Source organism: Microcaecilia unicolor, chromosome 3, assembly GCF_901765095.1.
Source record: "Microcaecilia unicolor chromosome 3, aMicUni1.1, whole genome shotgun sequence".
Classification (NCBI taxonomy): domain Eukaryota; kingdom Metazoa; phylum Chordata; class Amphibia; order Gymnophiona; family Siphonopidae; genus Microcaecilia; species Microcaecilia unicolor.
Window position 1 is genome coordinate 231034990 of NC_044033.1, and position 20413 is coordinate 231055402.

The 20413-nt window shown below is 42.8% G+C and overlaps 1 protein-coding gene across 1 annotated transcript in view; it reads left to right on the forward strand.

Moving 5' to 3' along the window:
• The window catches only part of LOC115466360 (E3 ubiquitin-protein ligase TRIM39-like), a 39407-nt gene extending 19551 nt beyond the window's left edge, over positions 1-19856 (forward strand). Inside the window, exons 3-8 of the mRNA XM_030197550.1 lie at positions 4650-4880; positions 6483-6505; positions 10598-10716; positions 14664-14684; positions 14791-14820; positions 18480-19856. Of these exons, the coding sequence (XP_030053410.1) occupies positions 4650-4880; positions 6483-6505; positions 10598-10716; positions 14664-14684; positions 14791-14820; positions 18480-19018 (963 nt within the window). The 3' untranslated portion in view covers positions 19019-19856. The remainder of the gene's footprint in view (positions 1-4649; positions 4881-6482; positions 6506-10597; positions 10717-14663; positions 14685-14790; positions 14821-18479) is intronic.
• The last annotated feature ends 557 nt before the right edge of the window (positions 19857-20413 follow it).

A 20413-nucleotide genomic window follows, 5' to 3' on the forward strand; every position in this document is an offset into this window, starting at 1 on the left:
TCGTTCCGGTGAAGGAACTGGTACCGCCCCTCGGAGCGGGGAAAAGTGATGCAATGGGGACATTCTTCTGTATGGGCCAGGCATTTTGGATACCAAAAGACCCTCCGCTTAATTTCAAGACAGTACCGGTGGCCTCAGATGAGGCGAGATATCCTCCAGTTCGTTACAACTTGCCCTGTCTGCGCCCGGACGAAGCCTGTAATTGGGCATCCCGTAGGAGACTTGCAACCGCTGCCTGTGCCGACAGCCCCCTGGAAGGAGTTGTCGATGGATTTCATCACCGACCTTCCCAGCTCCCGGGGACACACGGTGATTTGGGTAGTGGCAGACCGTTTCTCCCGGATGGCCCATTTCGTCCCTCTGCCGGGGCTTCCATCGGCGGCATCCTTAGCCCAACACTTCATTCAACACATTTTCCGGCTTCATGGGCTGCCCACCCGATTCATCAGCGATCGGGGACCACAATTTACCCTCACCGCTTTGGAGAGCCTTGTGGGCGGGCCTCGGGGTTGAGACCCACTTTTCGTCGGCCTGCAGGGGGTTTGGGAGATGGCCCGAGAACAGTTGCAGCGAACAGCCGCCAAGTACAAGTCCTTTGCTGACCGCCACCGGCGACCCGCCCCAGTGTTACAGCCAGGGCAAAAGGTATGGCTAAGCACGAAATACCTAAGACTCCGAGTGCCCTCACAGAAGTTGGGACCCCGGTACATTGGGCCATTTACAATCCAATCGCGGATTGGAGCAGTGACATACCGGTTGCGGTTACCGAGTACATTACAGGTGCATAATGCCTTCCATATTTCCTTGTTGAAAAGCTTCCGCTGTTCCCGGTGGCATCCACAAAGTCAGGAGACCGTAGTTCCAGAGGCGGGTCCTGATCCGGAGTATGAAGTGGAGGACATTCTAGACTCAAAGAAGCGGCGGGGGAGGTTATACTATTTGCTATCTTGGAAGCATTTTGGTCCCGCAGACAACTCCTGGGAACCCGCGACCAACGTACATGCTCCAGAGTTGGTCAGAGATTTCCACGCACGGTTCCCGCTTAAACCTGGCCCCGGGGGAGAGGGGGCATCCAGGGAGGATACTGTCGCGTCCCGCTCCCATACCTGCTCTCCCGCTGTGGGGAGCGGGAGCCAGCGGCCTCCCCGGCACCGGAGGACGGCCAGGGAGGGTCCGCGGAAGAGCCGGCGCTGCCGCGGGACTGGCGGGTTGGGTCGGGATAGGCGGCCAGCGAGGACGGACACCGGCCTCTTGGAGAGGGGTGGTCGGGAAGAGGTTCGTGCCACCCAAAATGGCGGCGCCGGAGCTGACGCCTACGCTCCAGAGCCGGAGGGCTCTGGAGCTCCGCCTACCTCGCACGGGATTGGCGAACCCGGGCGAGGACTCTGCCTGGAGTTCGGGCAGAGCCTATCCTAGGGCTCTGCTGACTCCCCTGGGCCGGATTGGTGGGTCTCTTCCCGGGGGGCGGGATGGCGCGATATTTAACCCAGGAACCAGAGGACCTCCTTGCTTCCGGTTCTGTTCCCGAAGCCCGTGCAGCGGGTCGCGTTGCATCTTTTGTATATCCTGAGACTGTGCTAACCTTGACCACAGATTGCTGGCCGCAACTCCCGACACTAGCCAGGTCAGCCGTCCACCCTGTGTTCCAGCAGTCCTGCTGACCGCCTGCAGCTGGGGGCTCAACCTCCGGTGACGGCGGTCGCCGCGGGTGAAGATTGGGGTGCACGGCTGTCCTCTGAGGTCTTTCGGCCTTGGTGGGACCTAAGGGCTCACCAACGTGAGGACAAGACAATAGTAATGGTGTAGACTTGTGGGCAGTGGGTTTTGAGGGAGATTTGGGGGGCTCAACACACAAGGGAAGGGTGCTATGCACCTGGGAGCTCTTTTAACCTTTTTTTTTGTTTTTGTAAAATGCCCCCTAGGGTGCCCGGTTGGTGTCCTGGCATGTGAGGGGGACCAGTACACTACGAATCCTGGCCCCTCCCACGAACAAATGCCTTGGATTTATTCGTTTTTGAGCTGGGCGCTTTCATTTTCCATTATCACTGAAAAACAAAAACGCCCAGCTCATAACTTGGCGAATAAAACATGGACGTCTATTTTTTTCAAAAATACGGTTTGGTCCACCCCTTCATGGACCCGTTCTCGGAGATAAACGCCCATGGAGATAGACGTTTTCGTTCAATTATGCTCCTCTACGTGAGGTCTCTTGTGCCATAAAGGGGCCCTCTACTATAATGCACTGTTTTGGGTTTAACACATTATAATATAGAATTGTAATGTGTGGCAAACCCAAAACTAATGTTACAACAAATATGGACATTCTCATTTTTTATTGCAGGCTATGCGTTAACATTCAGATTAGTGCATGATACCTATTCCCAGTTAATGCAGAAGCACTTATTTATTTATTTATTTATTTGTTGCATTTGTATCCCACATTTTCCTACCTATTTGCAGGCTCAAAGTGGCTTACATTATGCCGTAATGGCGATCGCTATTCCGGAATGAGAAATACAAAATAGTGTTACATTAAAGATCATAAATGTTGAAGTAAATATAAAGTAAATTAGATAGACAGTTCATTTCAGGGATGAGAGAAAGGAGGTGATTCGTTAAAGTTCTTTGGTGAAAATTGATTGAAGCAGTCAGGATTAGAGAGTTCGGTTTTATCTGGTTTTGGTAGAATTTTGATGTTAGGTCAATTATGATAGCTCATTATGGTATATCTTCTTGAACAGGTTGGTCTTTAGTCATTTCCGGAAGGCTGTTAGGTTGTGCATTGTTTTTAAGGCCTTTGGTAGTGCATTCCATAGTTGTGTGCTGATGTAGGAGAAGCCAGATTCTATATATGGCGCCTGAAAAATCCACACAGAAAAAAATTTCCACCTAAGTGTATTCTATAAGCGACGCCTAGATTTAGGTGCAATATACAGAATATGCTTAGTTGATATCCCAGCGCCTAAAAATATGCGCATCCATTTACACCAACAAAAACATGGCATAAATCCCAGCACATAGAAGGCCATATTTGATATCAACGCGTGTGCATTTTGGAATGCCGGCAAAACGCCCATTCCCCTGCCATAACATCCCCTTTAGCCTTCACTCGTTAGAAGTTAGGCACTCTGCATTACAGATACGCTTACTCTGAAATTCTATATATGGCACCTTAGGTTGTGTGCACTAATTTGGCTACACAGCCAATTGTGTGCACAACTTAATTGATTAACAAGCCAATCAGCGCTGTTAACTGGTACTTAACCAATTAGCAGCACTAATTGGCTTTAGGATTTACGTGCACATCTTACTAAGCATATTCTATAACTCATGCGTAAATTCTGATGCCCATAACCACACCCCCTTTTTCAACGTGTGCAAGTTGTGCGTTTCAAAAAACATTTGTTTGCGTTTTTTGTGCGTCTCAAAAACCTACGCACGCTATTATAGAATGCATCCACTCTGTGCCTAACTTAGGCACAGGTATTTAGGCCTGGTTTTTAGGTGACCTAAATGGGTGTGCTTAAATTTAGGCGCAAGAACGGCACTTGAACATTTTCTATAAACTACGCCTACTTTAGGCGTACTTTACAGAATCACACTAACCGCGTAGTTTTAAGGCGCCATTATATAGAATTTCCCCCATTGTGAGTTATGCGCATAAATTCTAATTAGTGCCAATTAGTGCTCATTATTGCTTAAGTGGTGATATCAATGCTAATTAGCTTAAGTCAATTAAATTACACCTGTTACAGAATACATCTGGATTTCAGCACAGATGTTTAGCCATGCTATATAGAATCGGGGGGGGGGGGGGTTAGCACCCGCTTTTTAAGAAGCGGTAAGTGGTTCCATATTAACTTTGCATTAACCAGTCAGCTTGCGCGTTACTATGTACTGGCTAAGGCTTCCATGCCTTACCCAGTGACAGAAAAATTCTGAAAAAATTAGTAACACACGGCTTAACACACAGAAACAGGCAAACTACCACAAAACCCCATACTGCAGTCGTGTGGTAGCCTGTTTCTGCGTATTAAGGACCAAATTCTATATAAGGCACCTAAGAAAAAATTGACGCTGAAGGAAAACATGCTTAGGCATATTCTGTAAACCACACTTAAAGTTAGGTGCGGTTTACAGAATACACCTAAATCTGTCCACGCAACTAGAATTTAAGCACAGCCAATTACGCCAGTGAAAACCTGGTTTAAATGCCCATGCCTAACTTTAGGTGGGGAGCAGGTTGTTCTGTAACACTGCACGTAAAACATTTGGAACGCCCCCGACCCGCCTATGCTCCTCCCATAGCCACACTCCCTTTTGGGATTCACGTGGTAGAATTTACGTGGCCTACATTATAGAATATGTGTAGTGAGTACTGCATGTAAATTCTAATTATTGCCAGTTAATGGTAATTGTTTGTTACCATCCAATTATCGGCACTGACTATTAAATTAGGCTATGCGTTCAAATTGGCTCCGCATGCTGATTTGTGCTCTTATCGCAAGGCGCCATATATAGAATCTGGGAGTAAATGCTTAATTCCCTTTACTATAAGGGTCCCAGAGTTAGTAGGACTCTGGCATAGTTCACTGCCAGCAGATCTGTTGCAATTTTATTAATCTTTCCTATTTTGATGATCAACTTAGCTTGAGACAGTGATCAAGAAGCAGAAGATTATTTTAGAGTTTGAGGAGCTGCACCAGTTTCTGAATGAGGAGCAGAGGGTACTTCTGTCAATGCTGGAACAGGAAGAGGAGGAGATTCTACAGAGATTCCGGGAACGCATGACCCAACTAGAAGAGCAAAGCTTGTCCCTCAATCAACTGATCTTAGAGATAGAGAAGAAATGTCAGCACTCAGACATTGAGTTGCTGAAGGTGAGACTGTATTATAAATCCAGGGAATCTGCCAGCAGAATCCACGGGGGCATCTCCGTTATCCTTTTATTTTGTTAGTAATGGAGTTGTAAGGTTTAGCTTTTGATTTTGTTGAATTTAAATACGTTTTCTTTGTATAGGCAGCAGTGGCGTACCAAGGTGGGGGCGGTCCGCCCGGGGTGCATGCTGCTAGGGGGTGCCGCGCGCCTGTCGGTTCTTCGTTTTTATGCTCCCTTTGCCCCGGAACAGGTTACTTCCTGTTCCGGGGCAGAGGGAGCATGAAAACGAAGAGCCGGCAGGCACCCGGGGGGGGGGGGGGGGGGGGGGGGGGGGGGGGTCCGCTGTTCCGGGGGGGGGGTGGGGGGGGCTGCACCCAGGGGACCGGGGCGCATCGGCAATCCGCCCCGGGTGTCCAGCCCCCCTAGGACGCCACTGATAGGCAGTTCTCTTTAAAAGGTGAATTATAAATAACATAGCAGATGACTGCAGAGAAAGACCTGTACGGTCTATTCAGTCTGCCCAATCTTGTATTACATTAGATTACTGATATTTCTACTTTGTTGTTACAAAATGTAATGATTGAATTACTGAAAGAGTATGTTGCATTACAATCTAGACACACATTTCTGTATATGTACTTGATCTGCCTTATGTTTACATGGATTCTATCAGTCCCAGATCGAAAAAATGTTAAAATAATGTCTTTTTTTTGTTGTTGTTATGATAAAATAGAAATTACAAATTTTGGGCCCTGTTTACTAATTCACGCTAGTGTTTTAGTGCGCTCAAAAAATTTAGTGTGCGCTAATGTTAGAGACACCCATATGGGTGTTTCTAGCATTAGCGTGCATTAAAAATGCTAGCGCCCCTATAGCACGGCTTAGTAAACAGGGTTTTATATTGTTAATAAGACATATGAAAAAGTTAAAACATGCTCTCATAATCCTATATACAACACCCCCTGCGGCTTGGTAGATTTGCCCAAGTCTCCCCAACAGGAGTGTGAGGTGCACCGCTGCGTCACACTTTCATTCGTTTGAAATATTGACCTCTGAGTGTGTGTTAGCTACTCTCTGACCTGTGAAATATAACTAGAAACAGAAATGATGACAGTAAGACCATACGCTCTATCCCGTGTTTCCCGAGTCCGGTCCTGGAGTACCCCTTGCCAGGTCAGGTTTTCAGGATATCCACAATGAATGGCATAAAAGAGATTTGCAGATTTGGAGGCGATATATGCAAACAAGTTCATGCATAGTCATTGTGGATATCCTGTAAACCTGACTAACAGGAGTACTCCAGGACTGGACTTGGTACGAATGGGCAGATTGATAGAGCATTGTTTCCCAACTACTACGAGGTCTACTATCTTTCTTCTCCCTCAGAGATCCTTTGTGCTTTGTCCCAGGCTTTCTTGAACTCAGATACAGTCCTCATCTCCACCATTTCTGCTGGCAGGTTGTTCTGAGCATTCACCTCACTTTTCATAAAGAAATATTTCTTTACATTTCTCCCGAGTCTATCCTTTTTCACCTTCATCCTGTGCCCCCTTTTCCCCTCGTTCTAGAGCTAGAAATAATCTCTATTTCATTTCCTTTTCAGGATGTGAAGGACTCCTTAAACAGGTATGAATTTGTTCCAACGTCTGTTTATTCTTTATAAGAATATAGAATTGTTTTTTAAGTTACAAAGGCGGCATGTGATGGATGCATTCAAATACTTGCAAGCAGCATGGCCCTGTGCCTCCACTGAACCCCCACCCCCAGCCAGCAACAATGTGGATGCACTGGGCAGAGCTGGGCGCCACCATTTTCAAGGCGGCGCTGCTGGAAGAGGAGGGAATGTACCTCCCTCCTCCAACAAAGGTAGGGTGGGGGGGCAGAAAAGAGGGCCTCTAGACCACCAGGTTTGGGGGGGTGGGGAGGTTGATTTGTGGCCCACTGGGTCAGGGCTTTTTTAGGGGATGCAAGGGGGGTTAGGGGGACTGGAGACTCACCGGATCTCCAGCCCCCCCCCCCCCAAACTTGTGTCGGAGGGGCCGGGAGGACTCCCCCTTGCCTGCTTTGGATCCTTCATTCTTTTTTGTATCATTTTCTCATTTACAACTCTTTGACTGTATAAATCTGTGTATTTGATTTCAAGCTGAAAGGTACCCAGTAATTACATCTTTACCATGAAAACACTGATAAAACACTCATTTCTTGTTTTCTCAAAGAGCTACTATTGCTTATTTTTATAGCACTACTACATATATGTAACGTTAGTACATGCTCGATAGAGCTTACAAGTTTAGGGTCCTTTTACCAAGGTGTGCTAATGGATTTAGTATGATCGGTGTGCACTAAATGATAAGATGCCCATTATGTTCCTGTTAGTGCACCTTAATAAAAGGATCTCTTAAATTAGCAGGAAAATAAATGCTTAGGGCCTGATATTCTAAATATCTAGGCTCCTAAGTTAGGCTCTTAAATTTGTGTCCTGTTTTCAGCTGAAAAGTCATCTTAATGTTTATAAATATAGGATCGTCATTCATTTGCCTAAACTTATGAGCCAGGTACTGAATATCAGTGCTAGGCTGTTATCTTTTTCCCCTGCCCTAAAACCTCCCCTGTTGGCACCCACATTTTGTGATCCTAAATTTAGAAGTTCACTGAGATTTTGAGTATTTGTTTTTTTAATTTAAGCATTTATCTCCTGCCTTTTTCCAGTTACATTCAGATTTAAGGACTCAACCGTACTAAAGTTTCAAAAAATTCACTTTAGGAGCATAACTTAAGTTAAAAATATAAATTATTTGGATTTTTTCTCACACCTTTTTCATTAGTAGCTCAAGGTGAGCTACACTCATGTACAATAGGAAGTTCCCTGTCCTTGGAGGGCTCACAATCTAATTTTGTATCAGAGGCAGTGGAGGGTTAAATGACTTGCCCAAGATCTCACAGCAGTGAGAGCAGCAGTGAGATTTGAACTAGGCACCCCTGGATAGCACCTTTTACCAAGCTGTGGCAAAAGGGGGTCGGCGCCGTCATCAGCGAGTGTTTTACACTCGCGCCGATGCCCCCTTTTACCGCAGCTGGTAAAAGAGAAGTCTCGCTTTCCTATAGGAAGTGGCCATTCGACAATAAAGCACTTGCCACGAGGCCATTTCAGTGGGAAGACCCTACCGCCACCCATTGAGGTGACTGTAAGGGCTCCTGTGTTAACCCGGCGGTATCAGAGGCAGTGGAGGGTTAAGTGACTTGCCCAAGATCTCACAGAGCAGCAGTGAGATTTGAACTAGGCACCCCTGGAGAGCAAACTCAGGGCCCCTTTTACCAAGCTGTGGCAAAAGGGGGTCGGCGCTGCCAACCGGCCACCTCTGGATTGCAAGACCGGTGCTCTAACCACTTGGCCACAGCTCCACTTCCTTGGATGTCCCTCCCTTTTGATTATGCCCCTTTAGTTCTCTCTCAGCCAATCACAGACAGGGGTCTCTTTCAGGCACTCACAGACAGCTAAATGCGCTTCTAAATCTACGTTTGTCCATTTATGCCAATAAAATCCTGGTGTAAATTCATGCGCGTAGATTTAGGCGCACTTACCCGCATTCTATAATTTTGCATGGGAATTTTGGAATGCCCATAAACACGCCCCTTTTAAGCTACGCACGTTTATTTTTAACTGTGCACTTTGCAATTTAGGCACAGTTCTTTCTAGAATACACAGTAATTTCCGTGCATAATTTGTAATTATTGCCAATTAGTATTTGTTATTGCTTGTTAAGTGCTGTTAAAAACGCTGATTACCTTGTTGTACTAATTAAGATATGTGTATATCTCTGCGCAGAATCTAGTCACCATATATAGAATCCGGTATAACTGGGAGACACTTCTATGTCTCATCCATGCTCCACCCAAGTGTTCTTCCCCTTGCATTTGTGAGAACAATTACATCCTTCCTTATAGGGCAATTAAGCGCATACCTCCTGATTTTGTAAAGATAACTAGAAGTTGTGCACGCAAATTTAGGTGTGTTCATGATTTGTGCGCACAATTTAATTAAATAACAATACAATTAGAGCCAATCACTGGCTTTTTAACAAGCAATTATTGGCAGTAATTAGATTTAATTGGGACCAATACGTGTACATTTAGGTGTGGGATCTATGTCTAAAATTTACACATCTTCCAAAAAAGGGGGCGTAGAAATGGGAGGGTCATAGGCATTTCAGGGCGGAATGGGGATGTGGCTTCGTTACACGTGTAATCACAGAATAACGGTGCTCCACGTGTAATTTTAGGCGCAGGCATTTGCACCACGTTTTCAGTGGCGCAAATGGCTGTGCCTAAATTTAGGCACCTGAGGGATCTGTCCTGGGACCTCTTCTTTTCTCCATCTATACTTCTTCCCTTGGTACTCTGATCTCATCCCATGGTTTTCAGTATCATCTTTACTCTGATGACTCCCACACCAGAAATCTCAGCCGAAACCCAGGCCAAAGTATCAGCCTGCCTGTCTGACATTGTTGCCTGGATGTCTCAGCGCCATCCGAAACTAAACATGACCAAGACTGAGCTTCTTATCTTTCCCCCTAGACCAACCTCTCCTCCTCCCCCATTCTCTATTTCTGTGGATAACACTCTCATCCTTCCTGTCTCATCAGCTCGTAACCTTGGGGTCATCTTCGACTCCTCCCTCTCCTTCTCTGCACATATTCAACACACTGCTAAAACCTGTCGTTTCTTTCTCTATAATATCAGCAAAATTTGCCCTTTCCTTTGTGAGCACACTACCAGAACCCTCATCCACGCTATCACCTCTCACTTAGACTATTGCAACTTGCTTCTCACAGGTCTCCCACTTAGCCATCTCTCTCCTCTTCAATCTGTTCAAAATTCTGCTGCACGACTAATATTCCGCCAGTGTCGTTATGCTCATATTAGCCCTCTCCTCAAGTCACTTCACTGGCTTCCTATCCGTTTCCGCATACAGTTCAAACTCCTCTTATTGACTTATAAGTGCATTCACTCTGCAGCTCCTCAGTATCTCTCCACTCTCATTTCTCCCTACATTCCTCACCGGGAACTCCGTTCACTGGGTAAATCTCTCTTATCTGCACCCTTCTCCTCCTCTGCTAACTCCAGACTCCATTCCTTTTATCTTGCTGCACCCCATGCCTGGAATAGACTTCCTGAGCTGGTACGTCAAGCTCCATCTCTGGCCGTCTTCAAATCTAAGCTAAAAGCCCACCTTTTTGATGCTGCTTTTAACTCCTAACCCTTATTCACTTGTTCAGAACCCTTACTTTATCATCCTCACTTTAATATTCCCTTATCTCTTGTTTGTCCCGTTTGCCTGTCCTAATTAGATTGTAAGTTCTGTCGAGCAGGGACTGTCTCTTCATGTTCAAGTGTACAGCACTGCGTACGTCTAGTAGCGCTTTAGAAACAATAAGTAGTAGTAGTAAATTTACATGCAACTCTCTGCTTAAATGTGTATTCTACAAACTGGGCTGAACTTTAGATGTGGATTAGAATACTACTTAAGCAGGTTTTTTGGCGCCAGTTATAGAATCTAGCCAATACGCACTATTGTTTGGCACTTATATACATGCAAAGGGATGTCTAACCTCAGGCACCTACTTGATGAATTATCTTTTATGTCACTCTGAAGATTCCTGGAAACCCTGAAAGCCGAGGATGCTCCTGAAATAATTCTAGTGATTGTCTTACTTTTAGGTATCAGGAAAGAGAGATTCCCAAACCAGAGGCTACTTCTACTGAAGGAAAAATGTGTTTGCAGCTGAGCTACCCTCGGCAAACTATAATTTTGAGAAAATTGATGAAAAAACTTGGAGGTAAAGATGAACCTTTATCTATTACTTTCATGTTCTTTATTTGTAGGACATGAAGTTATTTTATAAATGTTGGGAGCTACACAATAAAACTTATGCAATCATATTTTTTGTATGCTTGTTAGAAGGTGACTTACTGAGTTATGTGAAAAGGTTATGTATGATAAAGCCACACTCAAAAATCCACTCAATGAAAAATAACTAGTACAGCGTATGACAAAAAAAAAAGGAAGGAAAAGCCTCAAAGATCTCAAAATCTAAAAAGATTTAAAGAGCTGAAAAGGATCCAGACAGTCTGCTACTCATTCATCATTGGCAAAAACCTTCCAAAAAACTTTTTAATTTTTTTCTCATTGTATTATTTTTATAATGCTTCTCATTATGTTATTTTGAAGCAAACTGTATCCATAACAAATTAAATTTTGGTAATGCACCAGCAAAAAAGCACTTATCTTTAAAGAGCCAGTATAATGTGCAGGATCAGAGCTAAGCTGTCACTCTGCGGGCAGTCCACACGTCCCCAGACCAACAAATAGGAGGAAATTTTTTTCACTCAACTAATAGTTAAGCTCTGGAACTCTTTGCAGGAGGATGTGGCAGCGGTTAGTGTATCTGGGTTTAAAAAACGTTTGGACAAATCCCTGGAGCAAAACTCCATAGTCTGCTATTGAGACAGACGTGGGGAAGCTACTGCTTGCCCTAGGATTTAGAGTATGGCGTGTTGCCACAATTTGGGTTTCTGCTTGGCCACTGTTTGGAAAACAGGATACTGGGCTAGATGGACCATTGATCTGACCCAGTATGGCTACTTTTATTACCCAGTATGCTCTTATGTTCTGTGCAACCATTTCCAGGGGCAGTCCTTACTGCCACCTCTTGAGGTGGTAAGGGCTCCTGAGCTAACTTGGCAGTTAAAAAAAAAAAAAATAATAATTCTGTTGCACAGGAAATGGTACATGCTGGGGGCGGCACTACCACCGGCTTCTGTGGTAGGCCAGCTGTAGTGCCAGGTTGGCACAGGACAACGCCATGGTAGCTCTACTGCAACATTGTAAAAGGGCCCCTCAGAGATTAAGAAAGCATGAAACAACATATGTTGAGTATCATAAAAAAAATAACTATAGACTGCTTGAAGCTGACACAGAACATAGAAGTCAAATTTAACAACATTAGAAATATGTACTGAGAAAGAGAGGTCTGAATCAATTGTGACCTCAGGATATTTCAGGATAGGCTGAATAAAGGAATTAAATAGAAATGGAATTAAGATAGAAACAGAAAAAATGAAAAAACATGAAGGCAAATAAAGATCATAGGGCCTATCTAGTTTGCCCATCCATACCATCAACTCTCCCTTTTGCTCCCTTAGAGATCCTATATACTTGTCTCAAGCTTTCTTGAATTTAGATACAATTTTTGTCTCCACCCCCACTGGGAGACCGTTCTGCACATTCATCACTTTTCATGAAGTTAAGCATTTCTTCAGTTTACTTCTGAGTCTGAACTCGATCACCCTCATCCTATGTCCCCTCATTCCAGAGTTTTCTTTCAATTGCAAGAGACTCGCCTCCTCTGCATTTATGCAACATAGATGTTTAAACATCTCTATTGGATCCTCTCGCCCATCTTAAGAGCATAAGAATAGCCGTATTGGGTCAGACCAATAGTCCATGTAGCCCAGTATCCTTCTTCCAGCAGTAGCCAATCCAGGTTACAAGTATCTGGCAGATACCCAAATAATAGTACCATTCCATGCTACCAATCCTAGGGCAAGCAGTGGCTTCCCCCATGCCCATCTCAATAACAGACTATGAACTTGTCCAAACCTTTTTTTAAACCCAGATATGCTAACTGCCATTATCACATCCTCCAGCAACGAGTTCCAGAGCTTAACTGATCCCTTTTTTTTTTTTTTTTGTAACATTTGTACCCAGTGCTTTCCCACTCATGGCAGGCTCAATGCGGCTTACATGGGGCAATGGAGGGTTAAGTGACTTGCCCAGAGTCACAAGGAGCTGCCTGTGCCTGAAGTGGGAATCGAATTCAGTTCCTCAGTTCCCCAGGACCAAAGTCCACCACACTAACCACTAGGCCACTCCTCCACTACTGCCAACTCCAGACTTCGCGCCTTCTGTCTCGCTACACCCTATGACTGGAATAAACATCCTGAGCCCCTACATCTTGTCCCATCCTTGGCCACCTTTAAATCTAGACTGAAAGCCCACCTCTTTAACATTGCTTTTGACTCGTAACCACTTGTAACCACTCGCCTCCATCTACCCTCCTCTCCTCTTTCCTGTACACATTAATTGATTTGATTTGCTTACTTTATTTTTTGTCTATTAGATTGTAAGCTCTTTGAGCAGGGACTGTCTTTCTTCTATGTTTGTGCAGCACTGCGTACGCTTTGTAGCGCTATAGAAATGCTAAATAGTAGTAATAGTAGTAGTAGTTAACTATTCTTTGAATGAATAAATATTTCCTCCTATTTTGTTTTAAAAGTACTTCCATGTAATTTCATTAAAAGTCCTCTGGTCTTTTTACTTTTTGAATGAGTGAAAAATCGATTTACCTCTACCTGCTGCACACCACTCAGGATTTTGTAGACCTCAGTCATATCCCCCCTCAGCCGTCTCTTCTCCAAACTGAAGAGCCCTAACCCCTTTAGCCTTTCCTCATACAGGAGCAGTTCCATCCCCTTTATCATTTTGGTTGCTCTTCTTTAAACCTTTTTTTGAGATATGGCGACCAGAATTGAACACAATACCTTTCTTCCATCTTTTTCCCTCACCAGCACCTACCCCTTTATGAGTATTATTGGAAGGCTTTATATGATTTACTGATTTTCTGGCATTATTTTAGTACTCTATTATTTTATTCTGTCCTGAAGAAGATGGTGGAGGAAGATGTGGAGGAGTAGCCTAGCCTAGTGGTTAGTGCAGTGGACTTTGATCCTGGGGAACTGAGTTCAATTCCCACTGCAGCTCCTTGTGACTCTGGGCAGGTCACTTAACTCTCCATTGTCCCTGGTACAAAATAAGTACCTGAATATATGTAAACCGCTTTGAATGTAGTTGCAAAAACCTCAGAAAGGCGGTATATCAAGTCCCATTTCCCATCCCTTCCCAAAAGCTAATCAAAAAAATGTACTGTTAGCCCATTAAAAGGTATTACCTATTTTTTAAATTTTATTTGATAATCTTTATTTCTGTGCATTAAATAGATTAACATGACAGCCATATTCTTATGGTAAGAAAAAAAAGTAAATTCCCCTGATAAGCAGGATGTATGGGAGATGTGACATAATTTTGTAAACAGTTTTTTAAATTCTCATTCTAATGAATCTCAAACAGCATAATAGTCTGAAAATCATATACATTTTTGATACAAAAAAAACAGAAGAAACCAGTCTTCGCAAAAAAACAACAGAAAATAAAACATTCATTGGCACAAGACGCTGCTCCGATCCTTCCCGCTTGTCTTCATTTCGGGCAGGACTTAACGCTACATTATTCTAAAGAGATATATGGTTCTCCAATAATTGGATAGAATTCATAATCTACATACAGTGAGAAGACTCCTGACGCAGGCCTGTATGGCCGAAACACAACTGTGTCGAGTCCCTTTCTCCCTGCTATCTTTTGGCTAATAACATTTATTTTTAATTTTTATAACCAAAGTGTCGTCTATTTAATGTATTTATATTTTTAAATACATATTCTGTGATTATTTTTATATTTTGATAATTTTATTCCATTTTTGGGCCATTTTATTTTTATTTGTGTTTTTGTGAGTCATCTTCGCTGTTTTGTTTTCCATACATTTTTGATTACAGGATATCTAAAGCAATGTTTAAGCTTGTTATCAAAGGCCTTGTTATATGTGTACTTTTGGATATTTGTATATACTGCATTATCTAACATTTGTCTATTATTTTTTCTGACATACAGAAACACACTATACTGAACTCGGTAAGGTGTTTGTTTTTGTTTAATTCACAGATATAAGAATATATTTATGCTTATTGTTTATGTTTTATCTAATTTCTGATTACTTTTTATCTTTGTTCTAATTCAGAATGGTGGACAAAATATACCAGATATGCAGGTAACTAAAGTTGATATACAACTATGAAGCACAATGAGCCAGCTGCCAGGGAGTAAGTTTATCTTTATCTCAGGAGTTTGCTATGTGCAGATGGTATTAGGCGCCATATGATTGGCAATAGTTTGTACAATTTCTGATTATAAATTGCAGAATTAGAGAGCAGGCCATCTTGTAAGTGAGAGAACGAAAGTGCAGTAATGTATATGGTAGGATGACATATTCAAAGTCCCTTCAGCAACGGAAGAATTTTGTTGTAAATCTGATGCGTCGTTAAGATCATTGTTTTTAATCAGGGTTGATTTGGGGGTAGGGGGTTCCTTGGGCGAGAATGTCGATGGTATTCCCTCTGGATAAGTGAGGTGTACTGATGACACCCTAGTTCACACACATACACTTGGGGCTTTCAGTGGCACCCCTTGTTACACAGTCCTCTAGGTGAATGCCCTCCTTCACGTACCCTTGCTTCTGATTGCTTCTATTTGTAGTATCTCAGTATTATTTAAATCCTTTTTCTGGGGTGGTAGGGAGGAGAGTTCACATTGTCCACATCACTGCAAAGTCCAAGGGTACCCCTTACCTGTGGAATTTGCAGTAGTATTCAAAAGGAAAATATATATATATACTTTTCCTTTTCAAAATCACATAAGGAAACTGTATCTAACAGACACTTGTAATTCTTTTCTGACTCCCACAACACACCTATTTGAAAATACAAAAGTACATGTAGTATCGTTTGGTTTGGCACATACATCTGGATGGAACAGTATTTAAAAGATAAGTGTAAATTGGAATAAAGTCTCATGACAAAATTAATTAGGATAAAATTCTTTAAAACTATATATATATAATGGACTGATGATTACAACAGCAGAAGGCTGCTTGTGAAACTAGTGGATTGAGTTAAGAACATTTCACAGCCCACAACTATAATGATTTTTTTTAAATAAAATATTTGTTGCTATGTATATTATTTTGAAGAAGTGTGATTTGAAGTTTTGAATTTCACCACTGAACATATAACATTTTTCACCACCTTTGTTCTGCCCCAAACATGCTTCTATTTTTGAATGGATACATTTGGGTATTTTGTGAGTTATTAATACAAGCACCTTGAATTTAAAAAAAAAAAGGCATTTGTGCAGCCAGAGTGAATAACAGGTAACGAAGCATTAAAAGAAATTAAGGATGCTATCAGATTTGGCAGCACTCTAATGGATGATGACGTTTATCCAGTCAACATTGGGGTAATTATAATGTAGGAATTGCTAGGAAGGTAAAGTTCGTAGACTAAATAAATGTCCGCTTTATGGAGCAGCTGGTTCAGGAGCAACAAGAGAAGGAGCTATGTTAGATATTGTCTTAAATGGAAGGCAGGACTTGATGCAGGAGGTAATAGTGTTAAGGCCACTTGGCATTGGTGTTCATAACACAAAGAAAGTTGAGTTAATAACTGGAATAAAGACACCTAAGGAAAGCAGTAAATAAGGCACATTATGGCAATAACTTGTGGTGTTTACCCCTTAGTGTGCATTAAATGGCAATAACATGCATTATATTACCATAATGCATGTTAATATCAATTATCACAGGATACACAGTATTGAGATGTAAAGCATGCAAATACATGCAAAACACCTTATCTAAATCTTATAACACAGCTTGTGGTGAACTGCGCAAGCTGTGTTATTCCTGGAAAAATAACAGTAGCTCAAAGCTGGTTTGGACACAAATAAGATAAGTCCATAAACCATTATTAAGTTAGACCTGGGGAAAGCTACTGCTTGTCCCTGGGAGTATGTAGTATGGAATTCTGCTACTTTATTTTTGTATCCTACCATATACCTGTGACCTGGATTATCCACTGTTGGAAACAGGATTCTGGGATAGATAGACCTTTGGTCTTACCTTAGTATGGCAATTCTTTTGCTCAGAAATTCTTTTCATTATTGCCCCCCCCCCCCCCCCCCATAATGGTCCTTGAGTTATTGGGGTGGGGGGAGAATTGTATCATAAGGCACTTTTAAATGACAAGGGAAACCAATGTACTAGGAGTGGGGAAAAACTACATCTGCATTGGGAACAACAACCTGGCCAGTGGAACAGTATTAAAGCAGCAATAACAATGCAGTTAAGACTGGGAGCCAGTAAGTTTGTAAAATAGAAGCAGAAAGACTGCATCAACCTACTAAGACATCAATCATAGAGTAGTGTAACAAAAAAAGTAGTAACGAACCCTTAAGGAATTCATAAAAAAAAAAGGGGGTGAAAGTAGTAGAATGAAGACCCCCCAAAGCACCTAGAAAGATGTAGAGCAGAAGGATGAGGAAGATTACAAAAAGCCCTCTCCCCCCCACCCAAAGGGTACAGGTCATTCAGCAATGCAGAAAGAGAGGTGGCATGAATGCCTCCCCCCCCCCCCCCCCAAGTCAACAGAAGAGGTGCAAGGTCATAACAACTGTGGCATGAAGATCTCAAGTCATTGAGAACAGGGAAAATCTGCACCAAAAGTGCTATACCAGAAGTGGCATCACTGACGAAGGCGGCAATGACCTTGATACACAAGGGGAGAGGGGTTTTTTCTTCTTTTAAGTTTTGGCATGTGGGTATAAAGCTACCCCTTGGAAACTAGGGCAGGCATCACGTGAATGGCACTAGCTACAATTGAGCAGAGCAGTGGATGATAACACCAGGCAGAAACAAGATACGTAATGAAAAAGGTGGCAGCACTGACACGGGCAGCAGTGGCAGAGAAACACAAAGAGGTATTTCTTTTTCTTTTAAATTTTGGCATGTAAGGGCAAAATACCTTGCAGGAAACCCAGCAGCTTGGAGGAAACTGTCAAAAATACTGCAAGATACTGAAGGCATATAGTGTGGCTGCTGGGCTTTAATGAAGCACTACCCTCATTTGTCCTCCTGGTTAACATGAAAATTAAGGGAAACCAAGCAAAGTGAGGTGTTTTTTTTAAACAGTTGCTTTTCTACTAACTTTGGAGCTCTTTGTGAATGATGAGGACCCACAATATCCCCTGGCTTGGAGAATATGTGTTAATTGGGCACACTGGTTTTGTGGGCAGGACAAGAAGTGCTGCACAGCCTTGGCCAGTTCAAGCCAGATTGCCAACTTGCATGCCCAGTATGCCAAGGTATTGTAGCATGCCACTGAAATTCTTGCAGGGGTCTCATTTGTGGCAGACGGATCTCTCAGCTGCTTATCACTGTAGCTAGGGTTTGGGCTCACAGGCATTGGTGCGTTCCCAAGGTCTGGGCCACTCCACCTCCAGGCCCTGAGCAACTTGTGTATGTCAGATCTGAGCCCACTATCTATGCACACTGGATCATCTTCCAGATCCACCCAGTTGCTGAGAACCTGGAGGAAGTGGGAGCAGCCTTGACCCTGAGGTGGCAGAAGGGAGGGGGAAGCTGGCCTTTTTGATGTCAAATATCAAAGCCCTCCTGATAACATGTTACTGTCTGAAGTGGAGTTGCTAAAAAAAAAATGGTTGGATCTAGTTTTTACCCAGTCTCTTTCTAGAAGTCTACCAGAGAGTAGAAGCCTATAGCAGCTTAGTGACAGGGGGATCAGCAACTAACATTTAGAAGTAGAAATATGAAGAGTCAATGTGATGGGTATATTCATGTTTGTCGTTCATTTACAGTGGATGTGACTCTGGATCCCGAAACTGCTCATCCTCAAATCATACTGTCCAACGATCGGAAAAGTGTGCAACATAGAGACACAGCAATGAAAATGCCAGACATTCCTGAGGGATTTGATGCTTCTATTAGTGTCCTGGGGTGTCACGGTATCACTACAGGCAGACATTACTGGGAAGTGAAGGTGGGAGATGCTACTGATTGGGCATTTGGAGTATGTAAAGATTCTGTGAGCAGGAATGAGAAGATCGCACTCTCACCTGGCAATGGATATTGGGCATTAGGGCTGTGGAAGGGAAAAGAATATTTGGCATTCACCAGCTGTAAAATTTTCCTGTTAGTGAAACCAAAAATAATAGGAATTTTCGTAGATTATGAAGCAGGAAAGGTTTCATTTTATAATGTAGATGAGAAATCTCATCTCTTCACTTTCACTGATAATTTTGTGGGAACACTCCGACCTTATTTCAGTCCTGGTGTGAACACTGGGAGCCAAAACACTGGAGCTTTGAAAATCCAACCAGTCTTGGACTGGGAATGAGAGAGCCATATATATATATATATATATATATTTTTTTTTTTTTTGTCATTTTAAGAAAATTGGTACATACTTGAATTAAAATATATTTTCAGGCCTTAGTGGAACCACGTACTCTTGTTAAACATATTCCAGAGATTTCAGTAAGTGCGGAATTGCGGGAGTGGCAATATCATACCTTACATAGGGCATATATCACGCAAGAACAACTTTTTAAGATGGGCACAATAGAGTCCCCAACTTGCCAGAAGTGTAACCAGGGTCAAAACTTTTTTTCATGCATTTTGGAGTTGTCCGAAGATAAGGAGGTTCTGGCTCGATGTCACTAGTTATTTGACTAAGTTGCTAGGCCGAGTAGTGCCATGCTCTCCAGTTGGATTCTTGTTGGATAAATATGAAGTTTTCCATATGTCAAATCGCTCAAAGGTTTTGTTTGTTCGTAAGGCGGGAGCTATAGGTAAGAGAATTATCCTGGGGGTCTGGGTGGGGGAGGAGGCTCCTTCCTTCTGGGCTTGGAGGAATCGCATGCATGCATTAATGCTTTTGGAGCGTCAGTACTCCAGGTGCTCCCCCAAACGCCTGAAGGTATTTTGTGCAGTGTGGGATGTGTACATTTGGTCCTTGCCACATAGAGCCAGGAGTCTGATTCTTAATCCAAATTGATTTTTGTGCCTTGGTGGTGGTGCGAGGAGACTGTTTTCAGAAAGGGTGGGCTGATTTGAGGACTCGGGTTGTTTGTAGTGAGTATGGTGAGCAGTGCACACTTTCTCCTTTCCCCCTTTTTTTTTTCTTCTTTCCCTAGAATATGATTTATGAGCTGTTGTTTTATTGTGGAAGGGATGGGGAGGGTTGGAGGTTGGTGGGGGGGGGGGGGGGGGGGGGGGAGGGGATGGGAACAATTCCTGTAAATGTGTTTGATGACCAACTCAACATATTGTTTGTAATTCATTATAGGGGATCACAGCTGTGGTTTATGCATCTGACTGGTTGTTTCTTCTGTTGTCATCAATAAAATTGTTGAAACATAAAATATCCTTTTCAATTAATTGTACTGAAGTGAGTTATTTCTAATCACTGATGTGAATTATCTTTTTGTGTTAAATTTTATGTAGTAATTTACTGGCGTAGAAACATTACATTTTAAAGATGCCATTTCTTTTTAATAATTATATATCATTTAAAACATTTTATTTATAATATTTGCAACTTATTATAAGTATACACTTGTGAAAGAAACACAGGGAAAGTAGTTAAATATAGGAATAATCTTCCAAAGGAAACAAACATATTAACTCTTCCTTAGACAACCATAAACGGGGGGGAGGGGCAGCAAAAAATACAAGGAGGTAAAACAAAGTAACATAAAAAATAAGAGGTTTTCAACTGAGCGATTTCCCA